The sequence below is a fragment of the Akebia trifoliata genome, chromosome 4 (genome assembly GCF_017979445.1).
Source record: "Akebia trifoliata isolate Shusen 1 chromosome 4, ASM1797944v1, whole genome shotgun sequence".
NCBI classification, from domain to species: Eukaryota; Viridiplantae; Streptophyta; class Magnoliopsida; order Ranunculales; family Lardizabalaceae; genus Akebia; species Akebia trifoliata.
In genome coordinates, this window is record NC_141378.1 from 12,530,250 (window position 1) to 12,548,942 (window position 18,693).

Here is an 18,693-nt window from a genome sequence, read left to right on the forward strand (position 1 = left end):
TGGAAACGGTAGGTGCAATTAGAATGAGTGACACCTCTTTAAAACCTTACTCTCTCTCTCAACCAAAGCCCACTCTGTCTCACCCACAAAACTCAAAATCCACTCCTCTCTGTCTGTGTTCAAATAGATAGGATGCCAGCAGTTTCTCTCTTTAAACCCCAAACCCAGATCATTTCTTCACTTCCCAACTCTCCATTCTCACTCTTCAACCCTAATTCTTCCCTTTCAAACCAAACCCTCTCATTTTCAAGAAAACCCAAACCTCTTTCTCTCTCTGTTTCTCTCAATTCCTTCTCTAATTCAACCCAAAACCAACATCAAGAAGAAGAAGAAGAAGAACATGTTGTTGGAGATGGTCTTGTCTTCGAAGAAGGCATATTTGAAGACCCATACCTTCAAGATGACTTCATTCCAATCACACCCATTAAAAAGAAATCAAGGGAGTCAATCCAATCTGAAATTTTGGTTCCAGACAAGTGGAAGGAAACTCTAGAAGAAATCAACATAACCAAGAAGGAAAGAAGGAAAATTGCTCAAGAAATGGAGTTTGGAAGTCGAATTGAGAAGAAGAAGAGAACAGTCCCTCTGAAGGGTATGAAGGAGTACATGTCATATCGAGAGCTTAAATTATCGCAGTTGAAGCCAGTCGTTCTTGATAATCCTAGTTATCCTTCAAAAGAGAAAGTCGAAGTCGAAGAAGATAATGGTGTTGGTGAAGGGGAAGGAAAATTGGGTTGTTCTTCAAGTGGCCGTGTAGCCCCTAAGAATCCTAGATTGGCAGTTTATAAGGGTTCGCTTGGTGACATTTCAGAGTTTTTTAATAGTGAAAATTACCAACCCGGAGAGAAGAAATCCGAAGGTAATTGCTTTATAGCTTGCTGGGCATTTTTGTTTGGACTTTTATTTGATGTATTTTAGGCCATATTGCAACTGTTATTAATGTTTGTTGTAGCCATGGTTTTAAAACTCGTCGGAGACAGAGGTAACTTGGGCAAGTTTCCTTGGTGTTTGAGGCAATTGTTTAAAATGGGCAATGTGAATTGTCCATCAAACATTGATTCGTCTGAGATCAGAGTTGATACTTCCGATATTTTGAGGGGTTTTGTGTTTTTGATATAAAATAAAATAATTCGTTTTATGAGCTATGGTTTTACATGTTTGTTATGTAAAATGTGATTTTTGTGATCAAGAATCTATTAATCTACTTATAATAAAAATAATTATTTATTATTAAATAAATTTAAATGGTTTGAATTGTCTGAGAGAACGGATGAATCAATTTGGTTTCATCAGGGGATGAGAATTTTAAAAGCGTGGTTGTAACTAGTACATTTTAGCATTTTCTTCTAGAGGTCGTATCTTATGAAGGATGCTCCCTTCTGCAATTTGTTGGAGAATCTTGAAGGAAAGAAATCATAGGACCTTTAAAGGCTAGGTAGAGATTTCTTCTATATAACCATTAACGTGAAAGGCTCGTTGTCCCATTGGTCATTTTTTTTCAAGGAGTATAGGGATATTTCTTTGATGATCTTGTTCTCAAGTGGGTTAGTGTTTGTAAACTCGGCCTGTAGTTTTCTTCATTTTCGTTCCTTTCTTTTCCTTTCCCCGATTTGGCAGGTATTATTGTATATATATATATATTGTGGGCCATAGGACGTGGTTGTCAAATCCATTGCTTATAGCGTGAAAACCTTTTGTCAATAAAGAATCAATGGTTATATTAGTTCAATGCAAACTGATGACAGTGGATGTGGGTACCGAGGCTCACAAGATGTAATTTTTTGGAGACCAGAATTTTGTTTCATTAATTTGTAAACATGTCACGTTGGAAACTCCCATTATCTCTGAGACACAATATCTTGTCAAATAATTCTGGCTAACAAGAAGCTCATAAAACACTAAAAACTTTAGAAGGCTCTTATGGACATCTAACAAAATTATTGCTGGTCATAGATTTTACTGGTCCTGTTGTTCTTTAAGGATTTTCCTATGACACATTAGTACATTCTATCTTTGTTTTATTTTATTGTTTTTTCAGCTGTCCTATTAGTGTTATCTATAGAAAGTTGAAACAGATTTTTTGGCTACATAAACTATAAAGGAGTTCAAGGTGTCATAGAGTTAGTTAATATGTATCATCTTGTGCCCCTATCAGCTCTAGTCCTTAAAATTTCCTGTCAATTGGATAATATAAAATATTGTACTTCTCATTATTTTGCATTTTTTGCTTGAATTCTTCACACTTTGTGTTGAGTGTATACTTTCTTCCATTTTCGGGTGTGTCATACCCCAGTTAAGCCCCATGACCCTCTTATATTCATAATTCTCCTCTCCAACAGATTGGTCTTTTGGAGAAGTTTGTTGGTTAACATGGTATCACAACGCTAGGTTCATATAGGTCACGCACGGGTTCGATTTTTCCACTCTTATGGGTGAGGGGAGTGTTGAGTGTGTATTTCCCTCCACTCTCGGGTGTGTAATACCCCAATTAAGCCAACCCTCTTATATTCATAGTTCTTCTCCTCTCCAACAGATTGGCCTTTTGGAGTAGTTGGTTGGTTAACAGTTTGAAAGACTTATGTTTCAGTATACAAAATAACACTTGTGATATGGGGAAATTAAGTAGTATCATTTGTTAAATAAGGGTAAGTTGATCGTTCTTTCTATTATGTTAAATATGATCATTGTAACATGGGGACCAACATCTTGTTGTTATGTGCTTAAATGAGTAGGTTCTCGCAAGTTGTTTACAAAGGAGGAAAAAGTTCTCTTGAATAAGCGCATACCTAATCTGGCAGAGGCTACCTCTGTAAGTTTTCCATGTGCACTTGTGTTACTCTTAGTTAATTTTATATTTTTTGTTCTTTGAACTATTGCTTCATTTTACTCAACAAATCAAAAAATTATTACGACTTGTGATTTCATGGGCCTGGGTTTCAGTTGCAACTTGGAATACTCTGGTAATCTGCTGTAGAGCTTTGAGTAGTTCGAAACTGTAGATGTTAACCTGTTGTAACTCTCAACCTTTTGTTCCACTTTTAAAGTCTCTTCAGCAAACCCGGACGTTAACCTGAAACCAGTAACCATTGATGAGCTTCTGTTTTGTAGTTCTTTAGTGGTGAAAAATTAGTAATGCATGGATACATTATTTACTGTTTTATACCCTCATATCAGCTTATATTTTTTTTCTCTCATCCCTAAACAGCATTATTGTTGATGTAAATGAAATGGTACCCACATTATTCTCAAAGACACAAGCATAGTGAAAATTCCAGTATGGTGGCATGACTTTACAGAACTTGTGATACAACCATAGTCACCAAATTCTCCAACTTATTGACAAAATCACAATTAAATCGCGACTTTTCCCTTAACCAATTTAATCTACTTTTACAATAAATCAAGACATTTACGAACTTTGCGATTAAATTGGATTATAGATGAAATTGAAGCACAAGTAAGAGAAGATTATGGTGACCATTTTATTGGTGAAGCATTAGATAATGAGGTTGCAAATAAGTATGGCGTTGAACATTTTTATATTTTGAATAATGTAAACCTTGAATGTATTGTGGACTTGTGGATGGAAGGATGATATCTAGATGGGGGTTTGGTGATTTATTAGTGTGGTTTAATATGAGATTTGGTGTGCAATATGAGAACACCACATAGTATGAACAATTACACAAACTTAAGCCTAGTCTAATTTATTATTTTTATTTTTTTTTCTGATTTTACCGAATTTTTCAAAATTTTCCCTTGTCGACTTATTCCTGAGTCCCGACTTGGTGACTATGGGTACAACAAATATTCTAGATGTTAATCTAGTTATTTGTGAAACACGAAGGAATTTCATTTGGATAGTTACTCAAGTTACTAGATTACAAGATCCACACCCTTGAATATTATTTTATTTGAGAAAATTTTGTTTTACTATATGTATGGCAAGTGCCTATAAGTGTTATATCGTACCATGAAGTGTTGTGTCTTGCTGGCATGCTGGCATAACAAAAATGTGGAAATTGGAAGTGTCATGGTAACACTGTTGATAAGTGTAAACTTGGGTTACTGTATATTTGCAAACATAGTCACCAAGTCAGGGTTTGGGAATTAGTCAGCAAGGGAAAAAGTCGAAAAACAAAAAATTGGGGAAAAAATCAAAATAGTGTTAAGACAATATATTATTTTTCTACTAAGTGATGTTATCATTTATATCATTTATTTTAAACTTAAGAATAAATGGTCTTTGAAAAAACCCTTTTAAAATAGCTTGCTCAGCAACAACAACAAAAAAATCACATTTTGTTGTGTTTAAATCGCAACTTTTTCAAAAAGTTGTGATTAAATCGCCAGTCTTTAAAATCACGATTTAAACACGATTTTTTGAAAAAGTCGGTGACTTTGGTGACTATGTTTGCAAACCTTCTTTAACTTATCCTCCTGTATTTCTTATTATAAATTGTGGTTGCTACGCTTTTGAGTTTGCACATTAGGGATTCTAATATCCTAGCAGTTCCCATGACAAGGGCATCATGATTCGTGAGTGAACTTTTATCCGTCAGCTACTTTTTGACAAAGTCATGTTTCAGGAAAAATGGCTACCACTACACACACTTGCCGCATCTGGAGAGTTCTACCTCGTGGATGCATTGCTGAAACACAATGTCGATATCAATGCTACTAATAAGGTATACTTCTTAATTACTTGCGTATGAGATCAAATCATTCCATTATTTGTTTGTCATGTGCTTTCGTGGCTTTGTTTTCTAATCCACTTCCCATCTAGAAACTGAAGATGGCCCATACTCCAATTCTTGAATGTTATGTTATGTTTGGTTTGGATTATAGAAGTGATTCCCCCATGATAAAAAATAAAAATTGGCTAAAGTCAGAAGCATGCAGTACCGTTTCTTGTGATTTTGGATTTTTTTTTTTCCTTTTATTGCTTTTTTGAGCTAAAGTAACATTTTTGTGTTAGGTGTATCACACTTTGTATCAGAGTATCACAACTGTACAAACAGGGTCAGTCAAATGGATTTCTTATTCTAGATTCTAAATCAGTTTCTAGAAAAATGCAAAATCAGAATCTGGAATCACAATCTAACAATCCAAACCAAGCATGCGCTTTTTGAATTTAGTTTCCGGACTCTTGCATTGAGATGTGTGATTGATGAATAATTATCTTTCAAAATCTGGAATCACTACCTAACAATCTGTACCAAACAGCCACTTTGCATTTAATTGTGTGATTGATGAATAATTAATTTTCCAGGATGGTTTGACTGCACTTCATAAAGCAATAATATGCAAAAAGCAGGCCGTTGCCAACTATCTTTTGAGAGAATCAGCAAATCCTTTTGTCCGTGATAATGTAAGTAGGAAATATATGAAGTGACATTTGCAAATATTCAACTGCGGTATTTAAGATGACATTCCCATATTTCTCTGTATTTCAATATGATGTTAAGCATCACTATGGGTCGCATGCTTTTTATTCAAAAAAAAATTAGTTATTAACTTATTATTTGAAAAAAAAAAACTCGAGTTTTTGTTGAGGAACTATCAATTTAGGGCCTGTCAATGCTTGTTTGAGGGGTAGGGCTTAAAATGGGTCGTGTTTGGGTCAGATCTGACTATATCCATATTCAGATCCTAATTTATATCCGACTCGGATCCTATTAGTTAAAACCATATCCGATTTATTTTGCTTTCACTAAATCTGGATCCGACCCAACCGAATTACTTGATTTGGTCGGTGGGGTCGGATAATTCCAGACTGTTCAACAATTTTTTTTGTTGCTATATTTCTTTTCTAATGGCTATACTATTCAATTTTGTCATTATAATTCTCTTATTTTATAAGAATTCATGTTACATTAAAGTAGTAGAAAAAAGACATTTTGAAAAAACATAAAAATATAATTTTCAAAGCAATATATCATTTGGATCTAGGTGGATATAATGATGGATTCGTACCTCACCCTGATCTGACTCGGATTAAGGGACATCAACCCGTATTCGTCCCATATTTTTATTAGGATCTACTCCAAGGGTCCAAACCCACTAAATTTGGATTTGAATTTTGGATAAATCCAACCCATTTGATGTCTATTGTGGGGGTTGATATGCATAATGTAACACTTTTGTGTGTCATGGTGGTTATGGTGCTTTACTTGGAGTCTTCTTTCATTGTTTTTCTGTTGTTACTTCACCAAGAAAGGGTAATGGCTTAGATCCGCAGCAATACTCATATCGAAGAATGAACTCAATGTCAAAGATGAGATTGAAACATTTCATATGTTGTGAATTGGCTGATTTATTATGAACTCATTTTCTTCCATTTTGTTCTCACAACAGGAGGGAGCTACTTTGTTGCATTATGGAGTCCTAACTGCGTCAAGTCCAACAATCAAAATTCTTTTGTTATACAATGTTGACATAAACCTTGCAGACTATGTAAGTTTTGGTGCTAGTCTTTTATTTTATTTTTTTGTCCTTTTTTATTTTTTGAATATTTCTTTCAGACAGTAAAAATTCTTACGAAAGTACCCCTGTTTTGACACTTTGCAGGATGGTTGGACACCATTGCATCTTGCTGTTCAAACTCGAAGAACGGATTTGGTGAAGCTGTTGCTACTAAAAGGAGCTGATAAGACATTAAAAAATATGGTAAGAACCTTAACAATGTCTTTGGCATACAAAAAACTTTTCCAGGATAATTTTATAGAGCTCCTATTGGCACGCCAACTTTTACTTATTACACCCCAATTTCTTAAATTATTTATCACACTCCAATTAAAGATTAAAACACACTCTTCAAACATTACCAAGGTTTGGCTCAAATTGTAATCTCAACTTTTTCTTGTAGTCTTGGCAAAAGATAGAAATTGTATATTTATTTTCCAAGTGGGAAAAATAACTTGTGGTGGCTTGAAGTGTTAGGAAGAGCACCTCTCCTTTAATACGGTAGTAATAGGGAGATAAGCCGGTGAAAATTAGGAACTGTCGGAAGTTCCCCAGCCCTCGATATCACAGGGGGTCATTATCATGGATTCTATACGCAGGAGTCCTAGACACAGCCCGATTACGTTTTCCATTTCACCCTTGTCAGTGAACATATCTCAAACCTTGGTAGACTAAAGTATGTCCTTCATTTTGATATGTAGTGTTTTGAGGAGATGTTGTGTTTGTTGAGTGTATATTTTCCTCCCCTCTCGGGTGTGTCATACCCCAGTTAAGACCCTTGACCCTCTTATATTCATAGTTGTCTCCCTTTCCAACATATCATTCTTTTGGTTGTTGATTGATTAACATGGCATCAGAGCACTAGGTCCATATAGGTCACAGGTTCAATTCTTTCCACCCTTATGGGTGTGGAGTGCTATCCCAATCCCCGGCCTACACCCACGTTGTTGAAGCCCAGTTCCGTGGAAGTCCCGCGTGTCATAGGATCATCATTTGCTTGTAACGCATCTATTGCTTTTGTAACGCGTTGCACCGTGTAATTCAATATTATATCAACAAAGTTGTCTCCGGGCTTTGCCTCGTTTACTTGTTTGCTTGCTACGTGTGTGTGGTGTACGATCATCATCTCATCGTTGTTGGGTCATTCTTCATTCCATTTTATCCATTTTCCTTAGTTGGAATACGACAGTTTTTAACTCCAGAGAGAGATTTTGTGATGTTTGATCCCATTTGCGATTTGTTAAATCTCAAGATGGAAGGGAATCGAAGAAATTTTTATTGGAGGTAACAACCATGCACAAGGTCATCATAAGCATTAAATCTCTCATCTTCTTTGGGTGAAAACTCTCAAAGAATTTCAAAAATCTCTTCTTTGAAGATTTTGATTTTGATTTTGATGGGAGCTTATGTCTAACAGGAGGAAACCCAAAAATATCATTGTGTAGTCCCTGAACTTTCTTGGATTTACTCGAACTACCCCTGCCAAATAATTACCGAAATCTGAACTTGGTTACCATGCTTGCAACTTGACCATGATAACAAAGTTCAGATTCAGTAATTTTTCGGTGGGGGTTCAATTCGATTAAATTGGATAAATTTGGGAAAGTTTCATAAAGAAGTCGATGGAATTTTAGAGATTATACCAAAAAAAAAAGTTTGGGTTTCTTATCAAAGTTTATCATCTTCAACCCCTCTCTAAACCCTATCTTCTTGATGTTTGAATGTTGAAAAAACCAAATTTTGGAGGTGAAGGGTAACAATGTTATCATATGCCACAATTAATTGAGGAATCGTCAATTAATTTTGCTGATTTAATCGACCAAACCTTAATTCAGAGAATTTTACGAATTTTTGTGACTGCTGAAGACATTGTAAACTAAATTATTGTGCTAACTCAACTTAAATTATTAGACTGAACATATGTGGTTCCCCACAGACATCCTATTAAAGGGTGTATTTGTGCAAAACTTCAGGCCAACCTTTGCATGGATTCTAAATTTTCTAAGCTGACAATTTTAGTTGTCGTTTAGGATGGTTTTAACCCCATTTGATCTCTTTTGATTCTGGTCTCCAGACTAGACTAACACACATGAACTCTAAATTGTCTAAGCTGACCGTGCTGATTTTGTTTCAGGATGGTTTAACTCCACTTGATCTGTGTCTCCATTCTGGTCGTGACACGAGAACCTACGAGCTTATCAAGTTATTGAAGCAGATTCCCAAGTCACAGCGACCACTCTGATCACAACCACCCGTCCATCAATTTTTTGTTTCCCGAGATTATATAGCCAAAGTTTACATTAACCTTGGCTTTGCTGTAAATTCTGGCAGTGTAGGCAAAATATAAGATCCACCCAAGTTGGATATTCAGCTTCAAATGCGGATTTTCCATCCGACTTGTGGTTCTTCTGCTCCTTGTATCGATTAAAGAGTATTTGAACATGCTTTAGAAATGGATTTTGGAGATTCAGATGGAGCATAAGCAGAGTTACTCTCAAACAAACGTTAGTTTGTACAAACAAGAGTTGTGTTACGTCCCTAAGCAGGTTTGATAGGTGGAATTTATCATTTATTAGATGATCATCACATTACCATTAAAATTTCATGTCATTGAGGGCTTGAATGTGTGTAGAGAAAATGGTTTCTTAGAAAAATCAACTTCTAAGGAAAATCAATTTTAGAAAATGGATTGCCTCAGGAAAATGTCAATAAGAGAGTTGGTTCTTTGTTTTGGGGTGATCATCGCGAATAACATTAGGATATTTCCTTTCTTGAGAATTATATTTCTTAGTGGTCAAGTTGAATATTTTGTGTCAAGATGACCATGTGTCATTTAGGGAAGAGATGATTTTTCCAAGAAATACATATTCATACAAAATTGCATCCTTCCTCCCAACTTATACAAATACTTGAGATAAATTTAGTGAGGAAAGGCTATTTAATCCACTGGGTAGAAAATCTACCTAGTGGATTCGGTTTGGCATCTAGGCATAAAATGGTTTGGGTTTTATCCAAAATCCAAGTGATCAAAACCCGAATTTAGCGAGTTTGGAACCTTGGAGTAGATCTGAATGAAAAAACCCAATGCTTATAGTTTAATGTTCCCTTTATTTGAGTTGAACTTGGTTCGGATGAGGATCCATCTCCATATCCACCTAGATTTAAAATGATATATTGCTTTGTTTTTCAAAAGTGTAATGATTTTGTAACAGGATGACTCAGAAACTCAACTGATGTGTATCTTGCAAGTAGCGTAGATTTTTTTCCTTTGGGATACACAACTGGACATCCCCATAAAACTGTGTAGTTGTGTATCATGAGGAAAAAAAATCTATGATTCTTCCACCTGCTACATCAGTGAGTTTTTTAGTTATCACGCCAGGTTGAATTACAAAATCAGCACTCTTTTCAAAATATCATTTTCTACTACCTTTATAAATAAATAAATAAAAAGCTTGATTTTTTATAAAATAAAAATGATTATAATGTTAAATATAAAGAGTTACTATTACCACACCAATTTTTACTAATGCCTCACCAATTCTTTGGTGATTTACATAAGAGAATTGGTGAGGCATTAGTAAAAGTTGGTGTTGCAATAACAGCTCTCTAAATGTAATACTGTAGCAATTAATAAAGAAGTATAGCAACCATCAGGTCATACAAATTAACTATACTTCAACCTAAAAAGAGTCTTATTGTTACTCTTTTTTTCAAGAAAAAAAAAAACATTTAAAATATATATTAAAAAAAACTTGTGAAAAATAGAGTTTTTATTGTTTTAATCATTTGAGGTACAAAACGTGTTTTAAACAAGACATGTAAAAAACATGGAGATTTTTGTTACAATGCTTACTATTAGTATAATCCAATTTTTGCCAATCAAAAAAAAAAAAAAATTATAATCCAATTTTCCCCCTTTATCAATGTGCAGAGACCACTCTACGTAGTTAAAACAATTTAGCTTTACAATGATAATAAAGATTATCGATTGGAGATACAAAACTTTTCAAGGTAAGTGGTGAGATGTAACTTGAGAACTCTTACTAGAAGAAATATCCTTTCAACACACAAAGGCAACCATACCACTTCCAAAGTTTTTACTACCACCAAGGAATCTAATATTAATTAACTTGGGAGGTTTTGTTTACATAAACCAGGCCACTTCATTATCAAAAGGACACAAAGTAGAAAAAAATAGCAAAGAAAACATTCAAAGGTCAATATATCACCACAAAATATAATAATTATTCAATAAATCAACAAAGTAAGGAGGCACCTTAAACTAGACCAAATCACAACTTGAATGGAGTATTGTTCGTGGGGGGTATCATTCACAGGTACTATTCCCACATTTTTGTTCGTAGGCACTTGTCACATATTACTTTCCATGGGTAATGTTCACAATATCGCTGACAAATACTATTCATGTAGTATCGTTCATTTATTACTTACTAATGAAGGGGAAAAAAAATGTACTGCACTCTGTTACCAAGTAGAAAAGAGTGCTAATTTGAAGAAGGAAGTGAAGATAGAGGAAATAGCATATTGTATTCATACCTAATCTCTTTTCTTTATATAGTGAAGTCATAAAGAAAAAAAAATACCCCCATTAGAGAGACATAATACCAAGAGAACACAAAGGAATAATAGAAGATTAATATGTCCTTGACAACACTAATCATCTAAACAACTTTGAAATTCACTCATACTAGCTTTGAGGCCATGCATTGACATTTCAATGCTCTTGTACCACAACGATTTCATTATCCAATCATTAGGAAGCCAAAAAGGGTTCATCACCTGATATATGAAGTACTCTGTAATCCTTCATGAAACCTGTAGAAGTTTGGATTTGTTCTTTTGTAAACATCTACGGCTTACGTAGTAAGTCTACTAGTTGGGTATAAATTTGCTCTTTGATGTCATCTCTGTTACTCGTGTTGAGTGTAAAAATGGTTGCTCCTGGATGATTCCTCAACCTTGAAACTGTAGAAGATCATACTTATTACTATAAACAAATCAAGAAAAAGAGATGAAGGTGATGGAGAGGTTTATCAGGACTTCTAATTTTATAAGCACCAGCTTGGCAGCTTATGGTAACACTTGGAAGCAGAACACAATGACTCAGTCAAATCAGTTTTGAAAAGTAAATAATTTTGAACCCCCCTCCCACCAAAAGAGAAAGAGCTGTTATTGGCACTCCAACTTTTACTTATTACATCCCAATTAAAAATAAAGAAAAATAAGTGAATGGTTGAGAATGAGTAAAAGTTGGGGTGCCAATAGAATCTCTCTCTCTCTGTCTTTTCTTTCGTGTTTTGTTTTTTTTTTTTTTTGGGGGGGGGGTCTAGATTTTCTATTTTTTGGGTTTAGAATTTTATATGAGCCTAATCACAAGTGTAAACAACTACTGAAATTGTTTGAACATGAGTTATAATGTTGAGAATTGAGATTATAATGTTGAGAATTGAGATTATAATTTGGGCCAAACCTTTGTAATGTATGAAGAGTGTGTTTTTATTGTTAATTAGGGTGTGACAAATAATTTAAGAAATTGGGGTGTAATAAGTAAAAGTTTGGGTGCCAATAGCAGCTCTCAAATAAATTATAATAATTAAAGAAGTCCTCGGGAGATACTATCAAGTGCTTGGAGTGAAAATTTTAGATTGAGAAATAATAATAATAATAAATAAATAAATAAAAGAAAAAGCGGAAGAGTAAGTACCTCCGGGTATGTCACGGCCAAACTTTGGAATAGGTATGGTTGCCAAAAGTGGGATATTGGATTGTAGGACTTTCAAGACAGCAGGGAAGAATGATGAACTAAACAGTTCCATTTTACCAACTTCATCAATGATGAAGAGATCGGTATCACCTTTGACCTGATACAACAATACAAAAAGACATTAGGAACAGGGCCAACAACTTCTAAACTCATAAAGATAAAACTACTGGACTAGAGTGATAGAAAGCATAGTCTATTTGAATATTGATACCTATATTAATCATAATCCAGGGCTTATATAGAGCATAAGAAGTTTACAAATAGGCGAAATACAAAGAAATCTGATCAAATCTGAGAAAATTGGTATCGAGAGATGTTGCTTGATACTAATGTAATTGTGAAAATAATGGTATGGTGTATATCACCCTTTTTTTTTATGGGTAAAAATCTGGACTTGAACCCATGACCTCAAAGATGTTTTGCAATGTGTCAAACCAACTGAGCTATGGGTCTAAGCCCGTATATCACACACTTTAGTACAAGGTGTGGTATCTCTAATAATCTCCCTATAACCATTAGGGGTCATGAAGAGCCGCAAATTTGCACAACCTGCAGCCCTGAAAGTTGAAATGCCTCCAACTTGCAAAATGATATTGCCGAGTTGTGTTAACCCTACCAAATGGTTAGATATGAAGTGTATGAGGTAAGGTGATTGAAAGATGTCACTAAAGGGCTTCATTAACCTAGATGCTATGCATATTGTGGAAATATACCAAAATATTTCCATTTCAAGAATGTTCGACACGAAATTTAACTGAAAATTTCTTTTTGAATATATTTTGATGGAAATCACCATTCATTTCGTGTAATATTCAGTAAAAAGTGAGTAAATTTCAACGGATATATTCTTTGTCGAAAATATTTATAAAATTATGAATAAAAAATAACAAAACTTATAAAAACAACTTGTAAATTACACATAATAACAATAGTCACTAATTCCCACAATTCTTTGCCTAGAGAAACTATTTGGAAAATAAAATTAACTTGATTTCTCGCAATAACGTCATTAACGAATATTGTGTGACGTGAAAAAAGGGCGGTTGGGATTCAGAGAATTATCTTCTGCTCAAGTTGGAATTCAGAGAATTATCTTCTACTCCAATGCCCAACAGGTATAGGTGGACAGAGTTCATTTTTTTAGCTATTTGGTCTGTGTTGTACAATGCCCAAGAGAGTGGACGATGTTTTCAGTAATTGGAGGACTCATGCACTCTCTCCTCAGGGTAAAGATTATTTGGTCCAGTTTCCTTTTGCGATCTACTGGGAATTTCAGAAAGAAAGGAACAAAAGGGGTTTTTTGAAGGAAATGAGATTTGAAATTCTCAGTTCAAAAATTGACCGGGAATTTTGGAAAGAAAGGAACAAAAGGGCTTTTGAAGGAAATGAGATCTGAAATGCTCATTTTAAATATCGAAACTTTGCTCCTCCTCTAGTCCTTGCTTTTTTAATCAAGGAGTGTAAAAGCCTTTATTGGCGACTTTGTTTTTTTACGAGAATCATAGTTAACGAGCCTTCCTAATTTTAATCAAGGGTGTAAAAGCCTTTTTTATTCTCATCCACCTTGAATTTAATAAATCAGCCTACCTGCAACTCAGGCAATGCCAATGACTCAAAGGATGCTATATCCACTTTATACTTCCCAACAATGGGCCATCTTTGAGACTCTGCGCTGCCATTGTGAAAGAGCATTAGTTAGAGACATAAAATTGAGAAATATACACAAAAACAGAAAAGAGTTCAAAAGAATTGTAAGTACTTGCCCCCGGACCTGGATGGCCCGAGCAGGAAGGAGGGAAAGCAAGATTCGAACCCTCAAAAGCCTTTAACACAAGATCTTCTACAAGTTGAAAAGAAAATTCGGTACATCTGCCAGCTTTGGCAATGCCCATTTTATCACAATTTAGGGCAATTAGTCTTGATTTCTTTTTTTCTTTTTTTTTTTTAAATGAAGAAGAAAGACTTTTTTTTTTAAGTACTCAAGCCAGACCATTCGTTGGATCAGGTGCTTATGAAAATCCAACTCATGTAGAAGTGATACACTTGTCTTAAAGACCAACGGGATAAAAGTTAATCATCAATATCTCATGCCCTGAAATAAAAAACAACTTATATGGTTCAATTATTCTATCTATGTGACAATTGTCACTTCTGAAACATCTTCATGTCTGATGACTGCAAAGGGAAACTTAATGTGACTCAACTATTATTATTTTATAGAAACATTCTCCAACTTGATTTCACAATTGAGGTCACAACTATTTAGAAAACAACTCGAGCTAAAAAAACACATAGGCAACCCCCTGAAAAACTCGAAGAACTGAAATGTAGCAAGATGTGCTATTCAAAAAACCTCTTAAATACAGAAGTATATACTATATGACTTTCTTTTTGGATAAATCAAATAATCTCTTGATCCAGAATTTAGGAAATATTGTCCCCTAATGCATGTTTCCAGTTAAAATTCAATATGTCTCAAAAGTTAATGCGTGGACAAGATTCAAATATGGCTTAACATCTTACTCAAGCCATTAGACCACAAAAGTTGGATTCATAAAGGGTTGTAATAATAAAACAAATATTTTTCTTTAGTTCTATATATAAGAAAATAATGCGTGGACAAGATTCATTCGGCAACCACAGTCAGAGAAAGAATTGTTTTCACCAAAGTGACAATAGCTCCGAAAATCCTTAGCTAAGCAATAGCGTTATTGTAATTACAAAGGATGTAAAGTTGACACATAAGGTTTCTTAAAGAGAGAGAAACTTAATTAACTAGAGGGCTCAAGTTATGCACATGTGGATACCTGATTGAGGTAATTGATGAGAAGAATAGTAATGGTTCACAAGAGATCCCTAGAGACAAACAACCCTTCTTCATGTTTGCTGAGAAAGTACTCTAGCTCGCACTTACATGTCTTCAAACTAGTATGAACTATATACCAAGTTAATGTATGCAATATAGTGAATGTTGTTTTTGTATGAAACCCTATAAATGGAGAAATACCCATGTCAGATACCTCAAAATTCAATAATCAAAAGATTCTAGTACGACACTTTGAAAAAAAAAATTTAAATACAAGTATTTTCTGGACTATAGACATGTGCTACAAATCATACCATAACATAATTCCTATTAATACATAGAAATGTTTAATCTCTATTACATTATTTAAAGAATATTTTTGAGTCCGATAATCTCAATTTTTTTCAATGCAACAAAAAGTGAGTCATGCATTCAAAAGTTAAAACCCACATCACTTTTAGAATTAATTCATTCACCCTACCACATTGTTGAGGTTGATGAATCAGGGAAAAAAAATTATTCAATTAGAAAATTAAAAATGCAAAATGATCTAATAATGATGCTAATATATACAAAACCAAGTTTCATCTCATAAATTATAAGAACAATTTGTCAATGAAATCGTACATAACGATAAGTAACTACCTTGTATTTGTTGTAGATGCAAGGGGTCCTCTTCTACCATCTAATGTCACAACCTCAAACCCCACCCTCTCATTCCCTTGTCTAACCTCACCTACATAAAATCACAATTACTAATAATACAATTTTGAAGTGGAAGATTGATTTATACATTGATCTCCAGAGGATTCTATTAAATAGATAATGCTTACATCCATCCGGTTCACATAACCTCATGACTGCCGTAACTACAACACCAATGCAATTCGGTGTATCTCAACACACATTAATAAACTACTACTCTAACAATTTAAAGGTGCCATCTAGCTTAGTTGGTAAAGTCTATTGACGATGATGCCATAGACTTGGGTTCAATTCCTGCCATCACCGAGTTACTGATCTCATTAAATACCATTTCCAAATCTTGTCTGAGAGCCATATGACTTGGCCCAATCATCTCAGTATTGTTCAAGAACGATGCGGAAATTGAACGTGAATCATCTTGAACGTTGTCTCATTTGACAATCAAGATGACCCAGATAATATTTTGAAAATCCCAGTCGTTGGTAAAATTCATCCAACTCAATTGGGATTTTGTATTTTTTTTATTAAAATATTTTTTTTTATAATTTTAATATTTATTATCTAAATAAATATATGATATTGTAACTAAACACCTTTTAATTTACCGAATTTTATTAAAAGATTTATAATTATATATCCGTATATGCATATAATATATATTAATAAATAATTATAAACCGGGTTACATGTTATATCTCATCCGAGACAACTAGGTCTCGTTCAAGAACAAGACGAGATGTCCAACAGAGATTTGAAACCAAGTTAAACACATGATTGATTACCGATCTAAAAAAAAAAAAGATTAACTAAATAATATTAAAAAAATTGATTAATTAACTAGAAAATTATATTTATATAAAATACAAACAACAAAACATTCATGAAAATAAATGAAAAATATTCTAAATTAACTTACGCGTATAGAATCCCCCAACATTCAAGTTAGGGTTTGAGGTTCTGAGGCTCTCCAACACTTTCATCACCAATGTGGTCTTCCCAACACCCTAAAACGAGAGAAAGATTTTGCATGTATGTATGAAACGAGAAAGAGAACTTGAGTGGGAGTTTCATTTATTTGAATTTTTCTGAGATGAAGAAAATATGGATTATAAGATTATAATTTAGGGTTTTTTGGGGGATTTTTAACTTACAGGAGGACCAGTGACGAGGAAGCACTTGCCAGGCGCTGCCATAGCGTTGTCTCCTTAGTTCCCACACTCCAGCAACAATTGATCTAAGAATTAAGTTCTAATCCCTAGGAACATATGCTTTTAGGACCAATTAGTTGCACACAACGAATCGTTGATTGCACACCAATCGTAAAAAAATGCTTTTTTTTTTTTTCCTTTTCTTATAACCTACCAATTGCACTTTAATACCTAATCTTTTAGGGTTTGAAAGTTATTCATCTTCCTGTAGCTTTGTATTTTTTGCTCATATTATATTTTTCTTGTGTTCTCCTTGGAACCAAAGTATTTCTTGCAAAATAATTTCAAAATGTGCAATTTTGTAAAGATGGTTTAGAAATGACCATGTACTCCTTATAAAAATTATTGAACCAGCCATAATTTCTATGGGCATGGGTGAAGAAGAAGAAGAAAAAAATATAATGCAATATTTATTATTATTATTTATAGAGTGTAATCATCCAAATGGAGTAGAAATGGGAATCTTTAAATGATGGAGTGCAATTGATATTGTGTCGTGTGCAAATAGTTGGTCCCTGTGTGTTTTCTTGGAAAATTACATTCTAAATAAACCCTAGTTTTTGGGCAGTAGCTTAAGGAAGAAATTTTGAAGCGTGTAGACTGTTTTAAAATTTGAAAGAAACCCTCTCCAATGGATTACACGTGGCATTTTCAAAGGAGGTATTTCAAAATTTGAAGAAAATGTAGGAGCGTGAAATAAATTCAAAACACCACGCATCTTGTAACGAGGAGGGTTTCTTCAAATTTTGAAGTGGATTGCCCGTTTCAAAGTCACTCTTAACCATTAATAAATACTCATGATCCAATCAGTGTCCCGTTACCATAATAAAGGTAAGGTGTCTACATAACACTTTTTTGTTGGAGTTTGAAACACATAGGGCCTAACTAAGTCATGCACGCAATCCAATGTGTTTGAACTCTAATAAAAATATACCATGTAGATACCCAACATTGTTATAGGAATGGGGCATTGTTTTGAACCGCGACTCAATATATTAATGGTCCCTCAACCTCATCTGATCTCACTTTATAATGTTTTTGGAATATCCAAACTGCCCTTTTCCCATTTCTTAACATACTTAGATTTTTAAATGGAATTGAGACCAATTCCAACGATTTTTGGCCATGAATGATGAATAGAGAATGATACACATCTAATTTAAAACATTTAAATGTATTTTTTAATTTATTTCAATGATTTATAATAAAAATTAAAGATATTCTAATTTTTTTTTAAGATTTCATCTTAACTTTCAATCCAATTGTCCATTTCACTATTATAGTATCTGCATTTAGTTATTCTGAGTAGATATATCTGTTATCTTTAGTTGAAAAAACAATTAAAAAACTAGGATCACACTTACAATGTAAAGCTCACCACTTTTTATTGTCTAGTTTGACATTTTTTTTTTAAATTGTCGAATTCAACAATAGAAATGTTGAACTCGTCAATAAAAAGTGGTGAGCTCGACAATAGAGATTTTCCTCACAAAAAATCACTCTATTTCAAAACTTCTAACTCTACTTCACAAAACATGTTGGATAAAACATTAGATCTTAATCATGGCACATATATATGTGGGTTTCTTCAACATCCAAAATTTATCTTATATGAGTTAGAAGCTTTGAAATGGGTTGGATTTTGTGAGGATGACCTCCTCACTACATAGATCATTCTATAAAAACAATCATCCTATTCCGAAACTTCTAACCCTATCAAA

At 33.9% G+C, this 18,693-nt stretch overlaps 2 protein-coding genes across 3 annotated transcripts; one reads left to right on the forward strand and one right to left on the reverse strand.

The window, feature by feature from the left end:
• The first annotated feature begins 54 nt into the window (after positions 1-54).
• On the forward strand, positions 55-8,907 carry AKRP (ankyrin repeat protein). The gene is made up of 7 exons (XM_086439603.1): positions 55-859; positions 2,733-2,809; positions 4,590-4,688; positions 5,273-5,371; positions 6,358-6,456; positions 6,571-6,669; positions 8,600-8,907. The coding sequence occupies exons 1-7, from the start codon at positions 133-135 to the stop codon at positions 8,705-8,707; spliced, it is 1,308 nt and encodes a 435-aa protein (XP_086295729.1). The 5' UTR covers positions 55-132; the 3' UTR covers positions 8,708-8,907.
• Positions 8,908-10,997: 2,090 nt separating this feature from the next.
• Positions 10,998-17,065, reverse strand: LOC147403853 (uncharacterized). 2 transcript variants are annotated; one of them, XM_086439604.1, is made up of 6 exons: positions 16,916-17,064; positions 16,681-16,768; positions 15,705-15,795; positions 13,841-13,925; positions 12,194-12,350; positions 10,998-11,454 (listed from the first exon to the last, which is right to left on the reverse strand). In XM_086439604.1, exons 1-6 carry the CDS (start codon positions 16,955-16,957, stop codon positions 11,339-11,341), a joined length of 579 nt encoding a protein of 192 aa, XP_086295730.1. In that variant the 5' UTR covers positions 16,958-17,064; the 3' UTR covers positions 10,998-11,338. The 2 variants fall into 2 exon arrangements, with proteins under 2 accessions (XP_086295730.1, XP_086295731.1); XM_086439605.1 differs by lacking the exon at positions 15,705-15,795 and having other exon boundaries at positions 13,841-13,920; positions 16,916-17,065.
• Between the last annotated feature and the right edge of the window lie 1,628 nt (positions 17,066-18,693).